The following is a 20,931-nucleotide window of genomic DNA, read 5'->3' on the forward strand; positions in this document are numbered from 1 at the left end:
ACTTACCTTTCAAATTTCCCCTCGATGCAGAACGCCTTTGAAGTGATATTGACATTGCTATAATAAACTTACTTTCCAGCCCATTGTAGCTGAATTAGTTTGTTTTTTATAATATCAGCAATAGCTGTCTGCCTGGTTTGGATCATGGAGAGATGCAAGTCGCAATAAACCCGATGGTAAACAAATGTCCGTTAGAGCATATTATGATGGGAGTGAGACACATGAGATAAAACCGTCACTCTTCTTGTATGGAGGTAAAATTTGTCAGCAGCATAGACACAATTTAACAAAGGACTACAAATGGGGTGCAAATTTGCTGTCAATTTATGACACGAAGAAAGAATGGCAGTTTATTCAGTCCGTGCCCACTATGATTTGCAGTGTGTTTGCATGCACTCAAATGAGTTATGCCCTCAGAGAGTCATTTGTCTCTCATGATTGATTTATGAGTTACACCTGCAGTTTTGTTTGTTGCATTTATATAGGTAACATCAATTTTATGACACAGGAGCATCTCACCAATGCAGACGCCGTTAGTTCAAGTTCATTAACTCATGCTGACTTCCTCTCTGGTTACATGTGGGAATATCTGTCAGCAACCTGCAGATGGCCGTGGGTTTCCCCTGGGCTCTGCCTGGTTTCCACCCACTATAATGCTGGCTGCCGTCGTATAAGTGAAATATAATTGAGAACGGCGTAAAGCACCAATCAAATAAATAAACAAAATAAATTATGAGCAGTCCAATCTCCAGTTACTAGTAACTGAATGGAGCTTGTATGGGGAATGTTTCATACAACAAACACAGGCTAAATTATGTTAATTGTTAATTTATTAATTATATTAATTAATTATTATTAATCATTGTTAATTTATTTAAATTATGTTAATTGTAACTGTCATGGATGAGTTTCTATCAGCTTGTTTCAACCTGTCATAGCTTTGTTGAATGTGGGATTGGTGTCCTCAGCATGGCATCCCAGTAAGACAGCGTGTGAACACTGGGTGTTGGCTTGTTCATCCAGTGAGACACCACTGTGACATTACCAAAGCAAATGTTTGCACTCACATTTAACCTGAAAGCAAGCAAGCAAGCAAGCAAGCAAGCAAGCAAACAATCTTGTTGTTGTTTCAACTATTTTAGTTCAACAAATGATGAAAAAAAAAAAAAAAAAAGAAGAAGAAATGTCTGTGACACATTTCTGAGCCAGTGTGACATTTAAGTGATTTACTTTACAGAGTGATTCATTCTTTAAAGTGATTCACTCATCTGCTTAAGCAAGCCTGATCACAGTTGACACAAATGTAAAAGGAGGTTTATTGGCTTGTGGAGAGACATGATTGACAGTACGGCCCAGTGTATGTTTCGCTGAGTGGTTCCATTATTGGTATTCAGAGAGCTTGTAATTTACGGTAAACAACCCAAAATTCCACCCATGACTCAGCTGCACATTTCATGTCATTCTAACATATCTTTTTGTTCTTAAAAATACATTTTGAGGTTTGTGTGGACAGTAGGATGATATTGAAATGGAAAAATGTAAATTTCAGCACCCAAAGTAATATTTTATGACATTTAATTGCTGCTAAGAATGTTATTTTGGGTTGGGCAAAGTTTTACGTCATTTACTATACAGTGTCCACAGTTGAGCCTTGTGTGCAGAAGTGCATAGAGAGGCTTGCTACAAATTTGAAACCGCTTAGGTTAATCTGATTGGATGTCGTCATGGTGATGCGTCTGGCAGTCAGTCAGGATGTGTGTTGTCTGATGAAGGTTGACAGTGAAGGATTAGTCTTGTTTTGAGGCCAGAGGAGATTTTCTGTACATGTTACATTGTAAGTCCCGGCCATGAATTCAGCGCAATGTTGTAGAACTTTTCGATTACGACCTAGTACTTGATTGAAACTGGAACATCTAAACCTGTCTAGTACTTGATCGAAACTGGAACATCTAAACCTGTCTAGTACTTGATCGAAACTGGAACATCTAAACCTGTCTAGTACTTGATCGAAACTGGAACATCTAAACCTGTCTAGTACTTGATCGTAACTGGAACATCTAAACCTGTCTAGTACTTGATCGACTAAGCTGCAAATGGTCAAGCCTGGAATAACTTAGTTTCAAAATGATGTCAAACCCACGCCATAATATATAGGTTTTAATTCACTCAGTTTTACTTCGTACATGGGAAGGTCTGCCAGCAACCTGTTGATGGTCATGTGTTTCCTCTGGGCTGTGCTCGGTTTCCTCCCACCATAATGCTGGCCACTGTTGTGTAAGTGAAATATTCTGTATGGCGTAAAACACCAATGAAATCAATAAATCAATAAATAGATAAATCAATAAATAAATAAATAAATAAATCAGTTTTACTTAATATGGTTTATTTCAAGTGCAATTATAAATTCCAAAAATGAGGAGACAGCCAAGTGGCTCTTAGCTATTGTGAATGGTGGCGTCTGTAAGGAAATAAGAAAAGTCGAAAGATCTTTTTATTGTCGTTGAAGACAAAAAAAATTATGTTCTGTGCAAATTAATATCAAAATGAAATCGAAAGAATACAATAACTTACAAGCTTTTGGTCTTGCTACATGTACAGTAACAGTAACAGTAACAGTATCATTTTCATTTAACATTGCACAAGTCCACTTTAATTTTCAGGGTTCTTTATCTACACATTTTAAAAACTGTGTTGCACAATTTTTTTTTTGCTGTGTAAGAATCTTGAAATTATAAAAACTGTTTCTTAAATTTTTTTTGTATCGTATATTTATCTCTGATGGGATATTTATGTGTACAGGTGTGAACCATATCTCACTTTTGCATTTCAGACAGCCACTGTTTTTTTTTTTTTTTAACAGAAATGTTGCAAGATCTCGCATTACATGATAGCTGGTTGCTAATTTTCACTCAGTACCCTATGCCTTAACCTAGCAGCAGCCTGCTTACTACATTAAATATCTATTTCACTGAAATTCTGTTTTGGAATCCTACCTTCATTTGCAGTATATTATAGTGAAAACAAAGGGGAAGTGGAAAATGCCAAGTAGAATGAGTTACTTTGATTGATTTATTTATTTATTTGATTGGTGTTTTACGCCGTACTCAAGAATATTTCACTTACATGACGGCGGCCAGAATTATGGTGGGTGGAAACTGGGCAGAGCCCGGGGGAAACCCACGACCATCCGCAGATTGCTGGCAGACCTTCCCACTTACGGCCGGAGAGGAAGCCAGCATAAGCTGGACTTGAACTCACACAGATCGCATTGGTGTGAGGCTCCTGGGTCATTATGCTGCACTAGCGGGCTAACCGACTGAGCCACGGAGGCCCCCGAGTTACTTTGAAATGCTGCTATTTTATTGGCAGTAAAAAGCAGCTGCCAGCTCAAACCTCAAAGGCGCCTGTCCAAGATTAGGTGCTTATTTGACCATGGCTGCCCCGTTGTGGCGAGTGACTGGTGGTGCTCATCCTGAAATGCGAATGTCGCTTATTGATAGACATATTTAGACACATAGTTCCAACACGAAAGTCCAGTTCCTTTGCTCCTAGATACTAATTTGCACTGGAATGATGAATACGGGCAGTGAAAAGGGTTTACTTTGAGAAAATGGGAGTTCCCTGTTACTACCATTACAGCCTAATTAAGGCTTTCATCGCCAAGTGACACTGTGATCAAGGAGTAATAGGCTCATCTCGAGCTTCCAGATTCCTCCTGGGGGGGCCCCTGCTCTGTCGCATTTCGAGCTCTGTGTTTAACCTCTTCCGAAGCCATTACTAGATATCCTGGTGGACACAGGGTTTCTGGTCTCTGGCCACAAAAGATAGAAGGAGCTGTCGGATTGGTGGCTAATGAAGAAAGCTTACACCCCCCAAACACCCCCCCCCCCCCCCCACGCCAACTCACCCAAACCACCACCACCTCCTCTACCCCCCTGTAACTGTTCAGTGTCTGTCTGAGCTGCAAATAGATTGAGATTTGCCACACTAATGGTGGTTCAAGCAAATTTGCCCCTCTTATTTCGCCGTCAGATAAAACTGCCTTTCGTGTTGTCTCGATGCTTTTTTTAAAGACAGCTGGGAACACAAAAATTCAGAAATCTCTTTACTCCGCATGTGCATTTTCATCATGGTGTGGGCTATGTGTGCTATGTGCCGTGGCAAAGATTTGGGAGCTTTTCAATTAATTTCTAGAGACAAAAACTTTGTATATGCGTCTTACCTATCTGAATATCAGTTGATTAACATAATTTCTGTATATTTGACATTTCCATGGTAAACTTAAGAATGGAATAAAAATAAAAGTGTCAAGACTGGCTGAATTTAAAATGTCTTTTAAAGTACAACAAGCAGCCATCCTTAAAAAAATCTCTGTTGAGGATAACTAAAACCTATCAGGAAAGTAGGGTACATGAAAGTTTGGTGGAGGGAAATATTGGTTTTTTTTTTTCATTTTATCTGGCTAATGAAATAGATACAGATTTTAAAGAAATTATCACTTTTAAAAAAAAGAAAAGAAGACAAGCAATTGTGTCAAACCCCTATTAAAAGCTTGAGATAAGTGAAGTATCCAAGACACAGTTCAGGCTGGTAACCAAATCTAAACGGCTAATTCCCAAAGACCACCAACAAATATTATGTTAGTAATGGTCCAATGGCAGTGTATTTGACAATGCTAGTAATAAACAAAATGGCAGGGCTTGCAATTCAGAGTTCAAAGAAAAACAAGGGTATATACGTACAGAATAACTTCCACAGTGGGCAGCGTTGTGCGTAGAACAAACCCAAAAATACATGTACTAGAAACTTTATGCCATGAAGGATGAGTACAATTATTTCTAATTCTTGAGAATTGTGACACCATGGGAAAACCATGCCAAACTTGTGAATAAGTCATAATGTACAAACTGTTTTTTGTCATTTTGTTCATCACTAGCATTGTAAAACCTATCCACATGCTCGAGTATGGTTTTCGGCTGCTGATTTCTGGTATTCTGATATGTTCTCAGTTCACCCTGACACAATGGCTGCTAAGCTTAATGGACTCTGCACTGAGCTGAGTCTGAGGAGGTTGTTTACACTCCATCTGCTGGAGCTTGATTGGATAACACCTTCAGTTTTTCATGCCTCCGTCGTCACGGCAATGGGTTGAGGAATCTTTGAGTTCTTGGTGATTTGAAAATGCCGGCGTTTTTCACGACCGACCAATTCAAATCGGCTTGCATGCATGTAGTGATACCTGAATCTCGCTCCACATTACCATTGATTTTTTTTTTTGAAACACGCAAATATTAAAAGGTTGACATTCAGCTTTTGTGTTAGCAGTCAATGGACCAATTAGACGAGTGTTTACACAGTGCGACGAGGCTATCAACCAATGGCTTGCATTGTTGCAAATTGTCTCTTGGAACCACAGGAATAAATATGATGACAGCCTTAACCAAACATGGGGTCAGAATGCTAACTCCACTTCACACACACATCCACCTAGTCTTCATGGCACTTTGTCCACAGGGGAAAGCCCTATTAAACCTGTTTTTTCTGTGATAACTACTGGAGAGTAGAGAATGGCGGCAGAGAGGGAGCTTTTAGAGGGCAATGTAGGGGGTGAGATAGGTTAGCGCAAAAACCTAAGTGCTGTGATGTGGCAAACATACAATTAAACCAACACTCAGTTCCTGTTTGTGGAAGCTTAGTATTTAACCTTGATCCATCTGACTCGTGTTTATGCACCGTAATAGGCCTGGACATAAGCATTTGGCAGGACAAGGACTTATTTATTTATTTATTTGATTGGTGTTTCATGCCGTACTCAAGAATATTTCACTTATACAACGATGGCCAGCATTATGGTGGGAGAAAATTGAGCAGAGCCCGGGTTCCCCCACAACCATCCACAGGTTGCTGGCAGACCTTCCCACGTACGGCGGGAGAGGGAATGGCAGCACAAGGACAATGGCATGCACCAATTATGATGACAGCAGCCTACTGTTTAGTACAGGACAAAACTGCCATGTGTTAAAATAACATTGTAACTTTTTTAAAAATGTGATAATCAGGAAGATTTGCCATTAATTATGTCCTGGACCAACGTTTTGTTTTTTTTCCAATTTTTTCCAGGCTTGTAAAATGAGTTTGTATTTATATCATTTAATATGACAAAGTTGCAATTTGCAATACTTTCTTCCTTTCTTTCTTTTTTTTCTGTTCCATTTAAATAAGATACAAATTCAGTAAAAAATGTTTCATTATTACAATAGTATTTCCCTGTTCGCTTGAGAGATGAAATCTATTGAATTATAGTAATGAAATCAGTAAATGGATGAATAATTCAATTTTGATTTGATGATTGATATGAGTGATTGATTCATATGAATGATTGATTTATATGAAGGATTGATTGATATGAAGGATTGATTGCCGCATGAAGGATAATGAAATAATGGATGGGTGACGACGGCCTGCAAATCACTCTTTTGAGGTGTGGCTGACAATTTTCAGTCCAGCAGGTGTTTTTAAGATGACTTGCATGAAATTTGCCAGGCAGCTAGTAGTTTGTACATCGCTACATGTTGATGGGATTGATACATGACAGTTGACCTTGTATCTGCGTGCTTGTGGTTATATATATATATAGACTGGACAGTTGGTTTGACTGACTTCATTGATTAATGGACAGATATATTGATGGATGTATGGTTTGATGATAGGTGGCTAGAAAGGGTGTTAATTTATTTTTATTTATTTGTGTGATTGGTGTTTCAAGCTGTACTCCAGAATATTTCACTTATACAATGGCGGCCACCATTATGGTTGGAGGAAACCAGGCAGAGCTTTTCCAGGGTAAACCCACGATCTGCAGGCTGCTGGCAGAAGGATGTTAAGCTTTGTGAGGAAACATTGCACTCATTCACCTTGGCCTTTACATTGCCTTTCCTAACAGCACAAAAAAGAAAGTGGAAGAGTGACTGAATATGTGTGGGGCCTGTGAAATGGTTGCTATGGTGATAGTGTACGATATTGGGACATTTCTGTTTGAACGTAATGTTGACGAAGGCATTGACTCGTCATCAACAGTTGCTCCAGGAACCATGGCATTCCTCTGTTTCCAAGTGGTGGTTACTGTGTGCTCACTCCTGCACAGAGGTGTTTGTATGGTAAACAGATATGAAGCTGTTTGTATGGTAAACACCTCTGTGTGGAGAGAACAATATAGGCCACTATAATGCAGTATTCAGTTTTCATGTTGGTAGAGCTAGATAGACAATCAGTGTGATGCGGTTTATTCCGTGCAGCCCAATTTCTGCAGCCCATAAACCTGATAAGTCAAAAACTAAGTATTTTAATAAGTCCGTCTGTTAGCCTGCGGATGGTCATGGGTTTCCTCCCACCATAATGCTGGCCACCATTGTGTAAGTGAAATAGTCTTGAGTACGGCATAAAACACTGATCAAATAAGGCAAGAAATAAGAGCGGTGTTTTTATGAAGTTCATAAACACATGACCATCTGCAGGTTGTTGCCAGACCGTCCCACCATCCCACATACAGCTGGAGAGGAAGCCAGCGTGAGAACAAGTATTTAAATAATACATTTTTGCAGTTCACATTGCTATTTATTGCAGAGCATCTGGTAGGCATTTCTTCCTAAATTTATTAAGGTGTACGTTTAATGTCCTCTGTAGATTTATATATATATTGTTATCATTTTAATTTCTTGACACTTCCATTAGCATGTGTAAAATGGCCCTCCAGTTTCATGAGTGTACAACTTTTGTTTACTATTTCCCCCTTGATTCTGGAATTTCAGCCAGTCAGATGCTGACTTTTTCTGTGATACATTCCTAAAGACTCAGCTGCAGGTAAAGCATGATTTGCCCCTCATCAGTTATTGTACAGCTTTATGCAGCTGTGTCGTGCCAAAATTGCACAGTTTCAACTGAACTCATATGGAAAGTCAGATATGGCAGCCGCTGTTGTTTCATATTCCGCAATGAAATCTTCGTTTCTCGTTTGATGGAAGTGTGTTCATATAATGACAAACAAAAAAGGATACCTTAAATAACGTAAAAATTCGTCCTTAACTAAGATGCTCATTTTTCCAGATTCTGGGAGTTTTTAAAAAAGGAATTTTGGGAGGTAGGATAATATCCAACTGGGAAAATGTTAATTTTAGTAATAAGAGTAATATTTTGTGACATTTATTTGTCTCCAGAAATGCTCTTTCTGTGGTCGAATTTTGATGTCATTTGGGATACATACCATGGAAATTTTTTTTCCAGTTCTAGTCATTTTTGTTTGACATGATTTACATTTTAATATCAACCAGTTGGATACAAGAACCCTATACCCTATACAAGAACCTATACAAGAACCCTATACTTTATGGCTGGATCCAGATAATAATAGTAACAATTTGGTATTGAACCGCGTTCAGATTGATGAAATACAGAAAAAGTAAACTAATAGTACAAGTTTCAGTTTACAAGGTTCTTCGTGTAACTTTTAACTAAAGGTCCCTATTATAGGTGCATGTAGGACTCATAGGGGCACACTTTCCCCAATATTTGCAATAATGTGCATCTGGGAGCTGATTAGTACCCTTATCATTTGAATCACGTGTGGAGCCTCCGTGGCTCAGTTGATTAGCACGCTAGCGCAGCGTAATGACCTAGGAACCTCTGACCAATGTGGTCGCTGGGAGTTCAAGTCCAGCTCATACTGGCTTCCTCTCTAGCTGTATGTGGGAAGATCTTACAGAAACCTGCGGATGGTCGTGGGTTTCCCCTGGACTTTTCCCACCATAATGCTGGCCATCGTGGTATAAGTGAAATATTTTTGAGTACTGTGTAAAACACCAATCAAATAAATAAATAAATCACATGTAAATGACGTAAAATTTCACTCAAAAAATTGCAACTATATTATGCAAATTAATGTGGATAAATATTCATTTTGGTTCTGAAACGTTCCACGTCTTCCAGTACATTGTTATCTTCTCTTCCATTACATTGTTATCTTGTCTTCCAAACATACATGTAACCCATAACACTTTTCCAGTATCAATAAAAGTTTCGTAATGTGGCCAAATGAGCTATTTAGTCGAGCATTGAATTTTGGGTTACTACAATGTTTCCCAGCGTAAATAAATAAATACCTGCCAGAGGTATTGGTAACTTCAGGCACACCAATTCCCTACAGGGTTCCTTATCTGCCATGTTATTAGTAAAACAAATTTCTGTATAGAGTATGGCATTTGAAGCCAAAGAGAAAGGTCGCCCACAATCGTTATACCTGTTTCTACATGCAAAAGAATCAGTGATCATTTCAGCATGACTGGAGCACAATTGGACAATGTTTCTGTAAGAGTAAAGGTGCTTTATCATCTGTAAAAAATCGGCCTGGATAGCACAGTTGGAAGAAGGTCCGTTTCGGGAGCTGTAGATCCAGGGTCAATCCTGGGCGAGTCACACCTAAGACTTTAAAAGAGGAAGTTGTAACTTCCATGTTTGGTGTTCAGCATGAAGGGATAGTGCAACAACTGGTTGACCTGTATCAGCATAATGGCTCGGCCGGGGCGGCTTACTTGCCTTCGGTAAGTCGTCTCAGTGAAGCAGCACTAGTTAAAAGAGCGATGAAAACAAAGAGGCACATTACATACATCCTAAGGATTCCTTCGTCGTCATCTGACTGAAAAATTGTGGAGTACGACGTGAAAACCCCAAGCACTCACTCATTCACTCACTCATCCATCGTAAAACGTAAACAAAACCTTAAAACTTATGTCTTCAGTAATTTATATGTCAGATCATCTCAAGCTTAATGGCTGATATTGATTTGGCAGGCTGTTGTTACTTGTGTAGCTGGCCCCTGCGAGTTTCCCAGTTTTATGTTTTCGTCATTCATCAAAAAGTGAAGACGAGCGATAAAAATGGAAGCCTGTACAAAGAATAGATAGAATACTCCAGCAGTGTCTCACCTGATTGCCTGCGTTGTCTGTTTTATGCCAGCAGTGGAGCTTCAGGCTCCGGAATCCAATACAAGGCTGCTGTTGGATAATTGCAAGCCTGCAGATTGACAGAAATGTATGACAAAGCCTTCCCCAGTTTATGCGTTTATTCATGTTTTTACCTTAAAAAATTGTCACACAGTACAACAGAGAGAGGCTTGTTTTTTTTTTTTGTTTTTTTTTTTTGACTAAAACTCAAGATTCCCTAAGTAATACAGAATATGGTTGGGGAAAAGTTTGCAGCTCTGGCTCTGTTTGTGTTAACTTCTAAAATTTACTACTTTTGTGATGCCCCTGACATTTGCTAATCTAGCCAAGATAGATTTTTAGCTTTATTTTCAACATGGCAGGTTCAGTTGACCTTTGGTATTAATTTTTAATGGGCAGCTCTTGTAAATTTTTTAGAATACATGTATTTTTATTACAAATCAGGAATACCCTAATTCCTCAACCTTTTCAACCACCACTGTGAGCACTGTTTCTAAACATTTTGAGAGAACTGTGGGAAAATAAGAAATAATTGCACTGCTTAATGAAGCTTGCATCTTTACTGAAAGAAACAAAGCATTTTAGCTCCATTTTCATAATAATTGCATGTATAAATTTTAGGTGTTGAAAAGGTTGAAGATTTACCTTACCCTAATTTCTCTAATTTTGGAACAAATATCAGTAGTGTTAAAAGAAGAATATTACATTTCTTTACCAGCCTTTTGGAAAAGTAAAGATATGAGTTTTGTTGTTCATTAGATGGTCTAACTGTGTGAGATAAAAGAAGCTCAATATTCCTGCCAGAATTACACTTATATTGGCTGAAATGAGCAGACGAGGTGTTCTGGAAATTAGAGAAAGAGGGTAGAATGTTTGAGAAGGAATATGGCGTCATTTAAGTTGGCCACAGTGACTGGCTCATGTAGTTATATGCATGTTTACTAGTGTTAAATCATTCTAATTACCAAGGATACATGAAAATTAACAGCTCAGAAGGTGCCTTTTTACACTTATATACCCTTTTTTAAAAAATTTGCAACACCGGAGACATTTTTATGCTTTGCAAAAATAATCTTTTGCACAAGACCCGTTTTTCTGTCTTTATGGAAATTATTTTTTTATTTAGATTTTGTTACATATGTCCTAGTATTTTGCTCTGTACATTTGCCTCAGAAGGGCTTTTTTTGTTTGAACTGCGTACGAGACAGACAATTTTTTCTCCTTAGACAACAATTTGTCGTCCAGATTCACGCGTATAATTTATGAGGTTTTGCTATGAATTCTCGGTGGAGATGCAAAATGAATGCATCAGCCCGTCGGAAGATTCTGGATGTGATTAGGAAACAGAAGTTTCAGCTGTACGATGCGCAATTGTAAGCGTCTGGATCAGCGCAGGCGCCTGTGTTGGGTTTGCAGTGCTGCAGCAATGCTGCAATCATCCCAGGCTCCAATATAGTGTCCCTGCAGGCGTGTGATGTGGTTGTGAAATTCCCAAGTACTGGCTTTGTTCTGCTGGACACTTGGCTCAGGGTGCTGGGCACAGGGTGCCTTTCCCTTTAATAATGACCTCAAATCCGAGAGGGAGAAAGAGGAAAAAAAAATTAAAGACCTTGAGAATTGCAAGAAAAAAATTAGTTAAAAAGTACATGTTGGTTTCCATGGTGACTGCGATAGCTGTCGATGGTAATCACTGTGGAGCCATGAGGTCTCAGTAGAGTTGTTAGACAGAGCAGTGACAGAACTGTTGTTACCCTGGACCAAAGTCTTGATGGGGGAGTAGAGGATTGGGGAAGGGGTGTTGTGAGAGTGGGGTGGGATGGGGGGTGGGGGGGGGGGGGGCAGAGGCTTGTCACTGTGTGAGGCATGACTTAAAAGCCAAATTCTATGGAGAAAGAGTTACATGTTGCTCATGTAGCCTGTCATAAAATTCTGAGAGGCCATTAGGAAGGCTTTTATTGGCTTAGAGCAGATGCAGTGAGCTCCTGCAACACAGTCCTTTAAGGGACGTCTGGTGTCCATCCGTTATAAAGGTTATTAGCTCTCCTGACCTTAACAAGCTTCTCAGCTCGTTAACAGGTGAGGTATCTCATGTCTCGGGCTTGGTAACGGCTCTTTCTAAATTACAAGGGCCGGAACTTGATAACGGAATTGTGATCACTGTTCTCCACTATGGATATTGTTCATTAAAATCTGATCTATAATCTGGGTTATAATGATGATCAAGTATTAGGCAAAGTGTTGATCAGGGTTATATTTCACATCCAATCCCTGTCCGTGAACAGTTGCATTCATAATTTACAAGAATCTGTCATTTATGCCTGTTTTAAGTAAAAACACATCCCCTATTGTACATGTGCATTTGTACTGTGACCCTCAGTATTTTCACATACGACAAAGCAACTTTCAGTGTGATTTATATATGCACATACCTAAATGACCGAAAATTTTGCCCACAAAAGTGCATTTTCAAAGGCAAATAAATGTCACAAAATATTATTTTCAGTACTGAAACTTATAATTTCCCAGTAGAATATCATCCCATGTTCCAAAGAAGCCTCGAAGCACCCCTCTAAAATCAGTAGAACATTCTCAGAATCCAGCAAAATGGGAAAGTTAGTCAGGGATAACATTTATGGTTGTTTAATCTGATTTTAAAGACAAAAACTACGGTGGTTGGGTTGGCCAATTTTGGGGGCTTTATTGAAAGTGTAATTTTATTATCGTGCACAGAATAATACCCTCAGAGCATGCTTGAAAAACATCTTACTAACATGCGAAAGGTTTGAAAAATTACAGTAGTGTATTTATGCAATAACCACTGTGTCTGTGTTAACACTGTTAGCGTTAATAGGGATGACACTTTCTGAATATAGCACAGATTCTAGTGCTGTAAATTGGCTGAGACCACTGTGGGTTTTGAACCAGCGTCCTCAGAGTCAGGCACCAAATCATTAGCAATACATGTTAACCACATCTTGTTAAATGATGTCCAAACCTACCTGTATCTGTGTACTGTATCTGTGTTCTCGTGGGAAGGTTTGGCAGCAACCTGCAGATGGTTGTGGGTTTATTCCAGTCTCTGCCCAGTTTCCTCCCACTGTAATGCTGGATAATGTTTGAAACGGCTAGGTATATGTGATGAAATAAATATTGAACAATGAAATAGAATTTTCAAACACTAAAGCACTTTATCCAATGGAATTTATGCAAGAATTTGTTATGAAACTAACATAAAGAATGGTTTGTGTCACTAAAGATGCGCGATTCGTAAAAACTATGGGAGTTATTTCTGTACACTCCATAGTTCTCGCAGAATGGTTCAATATGTTGGTTGCGGAGGTGGTTGAAAAAGTTGAAGAATTAGGGTAATTATAAAGAAATTGTGCACTCCATATGTATGACGAAACAAGTGTTGATATATGTAATAATTAAACAAAAGGGTTACCAAATATTTGTCAAACAAGTATGCAAATATTATTGATAAAGCTGTGTGTCTATATGTGCAATGATAAAAAGTGTGCCTATGTACATGTGACTGACAAGCCAGTGTCTCTAGGGGACAGTGCATTATGTGTAGGCCGAGGAGTCAGGATTATACACTTGTGTTCACCAAAATCTCATATTTCATCCATCAGATATTAAGTGTATGAAATGGAGAGCATCTTTCATATGTGTGCTTCGTTATCTTTTACTTGTATTCCCATAAATCATGGAATTGTCATGCTTGTTGCAGAATCTGAGTTGCAGCACAGGCTTTCTGTTCTTTACTGTCGCACTGGGTGACTAAAAACACTGCTTCCTCTCAAATCTTTTTCTGGCGTGTCATTATCTGACATTCTCAGTTAAAATGTTGCCATGGCAACCGATTATTATTGTGATTTTTCCTTAACTGTTATTCCCACAGCGGATGATTGGTTTTCCTTGTTAGGCGACTGCAAGTGCATGTGCAGCTGTTGTCTCTGGCTGCATGCATTCAGCAGGTGGTTTTTGATGCTGATGCAAAGTGCAGACACAGGTACCTGTGATACATCAAAGGGATTGATTAGAGAACACCAGGGCTCATGACACATCTTTGTGTGTGCTTATTAACTGGTGGGTCAGTAGTAATGGAATAAAGGATACAAGAAAAGGTAGAATAAAACGAAGAGAATGGATTTAAAGAAAATGAACAAAGACACGCTGACCCCGGCACGTTATTGATTAACTTATTGGGAGAGTGAGGCCAGCTTAGTGCCACCACTTCAAGTTATCATCCCAACATTTCCAGCTATCCTCCCCACCAATTCAAGCTATCCTCCCAACATTTCAAACTATCCTCCCAACATTTCTAGCTATCCTCCCAACATTTCAAACTATCCTCCAACATTTCAAACTATCCTCCCACCATTTCTAGCTATCGTCCCACCAATTCAAGCTGTCGTCCCATCAAGCTATCATCCCACCAATTCAAGCTTTCGTCCCAACAAAGTTGTTGTGACAGCTATGACTGCTGACATCACCACACCATTAACCTTATTTCTGGACTGACCTCTGGGACCTTAAGAAATCCATAGTCATTTTTATGTCCCAAGCAGGAAGCTGAAAAGCTTTTTGTACATTACCATTTTCAGGAATTTACAACAAATATAATTTTGATATGTTGTCTACACAGAATAATGCCCCTAGAATATGCATGAATAAACATCTAGAAAACGTGCAGAAAGGTTGAAGAATATTACGGACAATATTTACTTTCTCCTAAACCTTTCCTTTTCTCTTATTACAGATGAATCGCCCAATTCAGGTCAAACCAGCAGACAGCGAAAGTCGAGCAGGTAAGTTATATGGTTGTGCCTGGTTGTCATGAAACTGGTTGTCATGGAACCGGAACCAGTTGTCATGGAACTGGTTGTCATGGAACCGGAACCAGTTGTCATGGAACCGGTTGTTATGGAACCGGTTGTCATGTAAGTGGTTGTTGTCATGGAACTTGTTGTCATGAAACTGGTTGTCATGAAACTGGCTGTCATGTAACTGGTTGTCATGAAACTGGTTGTTTCATATACTGTATTTCACCTAAAGTTTAGCATTTTTCTACTGACACACCTTGCTCGATTGTAATTGGTTTTTCCAACTTGCAGGGCAGTTTATTTGAAATTTGATGAATTTACTAAAAAGATATAGGTGTTGGCATCAGAAGTATGATTTTAATTCAGACCTTTACATGCCTCTGAAGGTACAGGCATTTTCACACACCAAACTTTAGGTGAAGTAGAGTGATGGTTTACAGGCTTCTCAGCTGGTTTGCTGTTAGCATACTGATAATGACGTAGATGCTGTAGATGCTAATGATCAGAAGTATACCATTATGTTGATGGCTTGGTCAAGGTTCTGTTATTTGCAATTCCTGCTGCTATTTCAAGTTGACCTCATTGACCTGAACGATGATCTCATCGACCTGAATGTTGATCTCATTGACCTGAACAATGATCTCATCGACCTGAACGATGACCTCATCGACCTGAACGATGACCTCATCGACCTGAACGATGATCTCATCGACCTGAACGATGACCCCATTGACCTGAACGTTGATCTCATCGACCTAAACGTTGACCTCATTGACCTGAACGTTGATCTATCAGTACTATAAGAGATGATTCAATTGCATCTTACAGATGCTTGTGTCACCTATTTATGGTTCGATCACTTACTCATTGTTATATCATTTAGTGAGATGGTTCTATCATTTAAGACTAATTGTTTCTCTTAACAGGCTTACATTACTTCAACTTATTTCTATCTGTTTAACAAGGTTCTTTTATTATTTTGATATGGTTCTATGATTTAAGAATAGTTGTATTTCTTAAAGAGGTGAACATCACTTTTAACTTGATTTTATCACTTTAACATGGTTCTTCCACTTTAACATGGTTCTTCCACTTTAACATGGTTCTTCCACTTTACTTTGAGATATTTCCGCCTCTTAAATATAGTTCTATAGGTTATGTATTACTCTATAAATTTGAAAAAGGTTCTTTCCCTTGGAGATGGGTTTCAGGTGTCTTTTGGTGGTTATGTCACTGGGACATAATCTTGTCACTTTCTGATTGTCCCATTACTTAGCAGATGGTTCCACTATTATATGTTACTTTCCAAATTTTCTGCTATTAGATGTTACTTTCCGAACTTTCTGCTGTTAGATGTTACTTTCCGAACTGTCTGCTATTAGATGTTACTTTCAGAGGGTTCTACTATTAGATGTTACTTTCAGATGGTTCCACTATTAGATGTTACTTTCCAGTGGTTCTACTATTAGGTGTTACTTTCAGATAGGTCCACTATTAGATGTTACTTTCTGCTGTTAGATGCTACTTTCAGATGGTTCTACTATTGGATGTTACTTTCTGAACTTTCTGCTGTTAGATGCTACTTTCAGATGGTTCTACTATTAGATGTTACTTTCTGATGGCTCTAGAATTAGATGTTACTTTCAGATAGTTCTACTATTAGATGTTACTTTCCGGTGGTTCTAGTATTAGATGATACTTTCAGATGGTTCTACTATTAGATGTTACTTACCAGTGGTTCTACTATTAGATGTTACTTTCAGATAGGTCCACTATTAGATGTTACTTTCTGAACTTTCTGCTGTTAAATGCTACTTTCAGATGGTTCTGCTATTAGATGTTACTTTCCGGTGGTTCTAGTATTAGATGTTACTTTCAGATGGTTCTCCTATTAGATGTTACTTTCCGGTGGTTCTAGTATTAGATTATACTTTCAGATGGTTCTGCTCTTAGATGTTACTTTCTGATTGTTCTATTAATTTGGGCTTGATCTAGCTGTGAAGATGAATCTAATATTTTCTATTGCTTTTAGGTGATCTGTTGGTTAGAGACATTTCTATATTTTGGAGCTGATTCTGTAATTTTGAGGTGAAACCATTACATGGACCCATGGAAAAAAAATACTCAAAGCTCGTAATATTTTGAAGTTGTATTTTCAGTGATAATTTGGCCAAGATCCTTAGGAGATAAGATGCCATGTTAAGAATCTAGATACATTTGTAACTTTTATATTCTTTTATGTTCTACAATTGCAACTTTAGCTACATGCAAAATAAAAGGTATTTTGCAGAGCATAAACATTGTAACATTTTTTTTCAAATATGTGGAACTACTTAGACAAAAAAAAAAGCGTAGACTTAACAAAAAAGAAAGAAAGACAGCACAAAGGTTTCTCTGATATATTTTTTTGGCTTAACCTTGATTGCCAAATATTTGAAGTAGCAGATTATTCATGCTGGCCAAAAGGAATGTACAGTACCATACAAACTTGTAATACATTTTGAGAGATTTGATAGTAAAGGGAGATAACTTTTGCACATCTGGTGGCTGTCCAGCTGACACAATCTGTTCGTTATTGTGTCGACAAGACAGGACTGACATTACTCCTCAGTACATTGATTGAGAATGTTTTCTTAGCCACGTGCAGGGGGAAAAAAAAATGCTTACATCTAATTTTCTTGTGGCTTAAGATGAAACCCTCCAAGATACCTTTCAAAATTATTGTGGAATTCAAGTTTTTGTCTTTGCTTCTGAATTGTTTGTTTTTTGCTTTTTTTTTTTCTGTTTGGCACGCGGGTGATGGAGGGGGGGAGGGGATATTTCTGAGGTGCCGTTGTCTAGATAAAAGTAATCATCTTTTGACCAGAGATATTCAGAGAATAATGCTTTTATGATGGTCTATTAATTGTTTCTCCAAAAATTGATTAGAGTTTTATACACATAATTAGAGTGAATTTGATGCTAAAAAAAAGTCCTTTCACATTTTAACTGCATTCACAATCTCTGGCCAGGTGTGACAATTAAATTTCGATGAAAATCATAACAAAACATCAAATTTTTTCAAAAGTTTATAAACACGCTGTACATGCTCTTTTACATATAAAGTGACAATATACATTGTACCACCACGTAAGGGATTGGGTCTTGCAAGTTGTGACAAAATGTGTTTGGACAAAATCTGACAATTCCAAACACCATAAAACAAAGCATAAAATACCACAGGTGGCAGGCTAAGACTCTGGCTTTTATCCTTAAGGGAGTGTCTTTGTTGAATCAACCGTTGACCAGCCTGGCATTATTGTGGACTCTATAAGCCATCAAAACTTGGATGAAAAATCTGGAACTGCAGAGATGCGTTAAAGAATATTCAAGAGACGATCTTTCAAAAAATAATTGACAGTAGTTACTCTTCCATTTTTTTGTATTGATAAAGATGATTGATTTGCTGTTTACTTGGAGGTTTTTTTTTTGTGGGTGTTGTAAGATGAACACATTTCATCGTGCGGTGCCTTACTAGGCCTGTGATTGGATCATCTCAGCCCTGCATGCTCACTGCAGTGTGCCATAATCAACCGCTGAACTGGCAAATATTCGGCCCCTTAATAGCATAATGATCATCACGGAGACATGGGGAGAAATCGTGATAGATTTCAGCGACGTCTTTTGGAGACAGCTGCAGGGGATTCTGGGATTGATAACAACTGTTTGAGTTTCTTTGTTCTCCTCGACCTGACGCAAGCAGCTGCGTTATTTCTGGTCACTGTGGCGACGATTGAAATTACAACAGCTACACTCCGCTGGAATTATTTCCTGCACATGCATCAAAGACAGGCGTACTTTTTCCCGAACTCATTTGCGTCGGCTCTGTATTTAAGTAGTAATGACTCTGTATGTTCTACAATCTGACCAGGTGTAAAGGTGTACTAAACTGTATAAATCACAACAGATTTTGACCGACCTTCTCTAAAAAGGTACCGGTAGACTTCTTTAATATGGTAGGGGTATATTGATTTTTCGATGACGCCTCTATAGTGGTGCTGTATTTTTTCTTCTACAGAAAGATCTTTTTAATACATTTATTCTCAATTTTTTTATTTTACGAAATAAAAATTAGGCTATTATTATGTCCAGTGAGGCATGTGTTAGATTTCATCACACATGCCAATGGTAGGCTGATACAAAAAAAACCAGTTGTGGTAGGGAAGAGGTGCCAGACTGTGGTCTGTTGATAATTGGTATGTGGCACTTTTTTTTTCACTGTTTGTGTAAAGACTTTATCTTATTGATTTGTTTAAGTTTACAGTTGTATATGTCTGAAAATGCATGTAACATAATATCAAATACATAGGTTGAATCCTGATGACTTTTGGGGTTTACTATACCTTAAAGGTGGAGAAAACATAAAAAGTACATAAAGTTCAGGTGAAAGAGTGCGAAAAGTTGTTCCTTTTTAAGATAATACTTGCAAATAAGTTTTGACGCTCTTTCATCTGATTTTGGCATCATTTTTATGTTTTCTTCTCCTTTAAGTTGAACACTGAAATGTGTATAAAATCCCCAGTAATTGTCATTTCTAAAGTGTTGGCCCTGGCTAAACATTAATCCAAAATAGAACATATTTAGGGGCAGATAACAACTATAAATTATTTCCTTTGTCCTTAATAGAAATAAAACAGTTATAGAGGCAAATGAAGGTTATAAATTATTTCTATTTTCCTTTTGGTGCTGAAACTGTTTCCTGGAAGACAACATAAGCTTTGAGCTTTCTTACCTTAGAGTGAAATGTATTGAATTTATTGTGTCAGCATAATAATACTAGGGTAATGAGAGGTGTAAGTGGTAAATGCCAGAATGTGTGACACAATATTTTGCTTTATTTCACATGCAGTGTTCCATTTTCACATGCAGTGTTCCATTTTCACTGGCAGTGTCCCATTTTCAATTGCAGTGTTCCATTTTCTCTTGCAGTGTTCTATTTTCACTTGCATTGTTTCATTTTCACTTGCATTGTTTCATTTTCACTAGCAGTGTTCCATTTTCTCTCACAGTGTTCCATTTTCACTCGCAGTGTTCCATTTTCACTCGCAGCGTTTCATTTTGACGTGTAATGTTCCATTTTCACTCGCATTGTTTCCTTGTCACTCACTGTATATATATATAAATCTAACAGCATTTTCTGGAAGAAAAAAATATAGCCTTTTTATATGCACGATAAAACTAAGCAATATTGTTGCTTTCCTTCAGAAAAAAACATATTAAACTAGATGTACATAGTTACCATTATCAGTAAGCCAACACCAAGTTTATTAGTGTTTTATGGGCAAGCTGACTCTAGAAAATGCAAACATAGAATTGGAAGTGAAAACCCACATTTGTATTTTGCCGAATATCAATCTTTATTTGCCTTCAGGGACTTTCTGTTCATACAAATATGTTTTCAATCGGAAAAATTTCTGTGGTTAACTCCCCTTTTTCTCAAGTTGATTTTTTCAAGTTTTTATTTTCATACCGTTCTCCAACATAGAAAAAAAAAATTATTCTGTCTGCAAAACAACAATTAAACTTATTGTGGCCTTAGCTTGGGGTACATTTTTCCTTTACCAACCACTTTGCCCATGTGGTCATTCATTAATACACATTCTCAACACTGGTCTTTAATTTTGATGGATCTGTAATTAAAAAATAATTTCGTGCGATAGTGCCAGTGACAGATGATATTTAAATTAGATTTGTGGCTAAAATTTTATTAATATCCTTTGGGAAGCGATCTGTGCCAAGGAAATCTGGTTCTTTATAAATTGTTAAAGAAGCCAAAATAATGCTTTGAAAGAAATCAGAAGAAAACGCATTACAGTTAGGAAGTTGAGAATTGTTAGTGGAGATGGGTTCAATAATTATAGCTAAATCTAACATAGAATATGGATGAAATTTGTCAGCTTTCTGCTTCATGAACTGGAACTTTTCTTTTGTGAATATTAAAAAAGTGAATAAGGAAAGGTTGAGTTTTGACCAGGTGTGAAGGGTGTATTTAGAAACACACCGCGTACCCTAAATGACTATGAATTTTGTCCAGGAATAATTTGCTCATTTTCCGTGATTCTGAGAGT

At 37.9% G+C, this 20,931-nt stretch overlaps 1 protein-coding gene across 1 annotated transcript in view; it reads left to right on the forward strand.

The window, feature by feature from the left end:
* The window catches only part of LOC135462432 (CUGBP Elav-like family member 4), a 166,536-nt gene that overhangs the window by 90,499 nt on the left and 55,106 nt on the right, over positions 1-20,931 (forward strand). Inside the window, exon 3 of the mRNA XM_064739658.1 lies at positions 14,761-14,809. Coding sequence (XP_064595728.1) covers positions 14,761-14,809 — 49 coding nt within the window. The remainder of the gene's footprint in view (positions 1-14,760; positions 14,810-20,931) is intronic.

This window comes from Liolophura sinensis, chromosome 2 (genome assembly GCF_032854445.1).
Source record: "Liolophura sinensis isolate JHLJ2023 chromosome 2, CUHK_Ljap_v2, whole genome shotgun sequence".
NCBI classification, from domain to species: domain Eukaryota; kingdom Metazoa; phylum Mollusca; class Polyplacophora; order Chitonida; family Chitonidae; genus Liolophura; species Liolophura sinensis.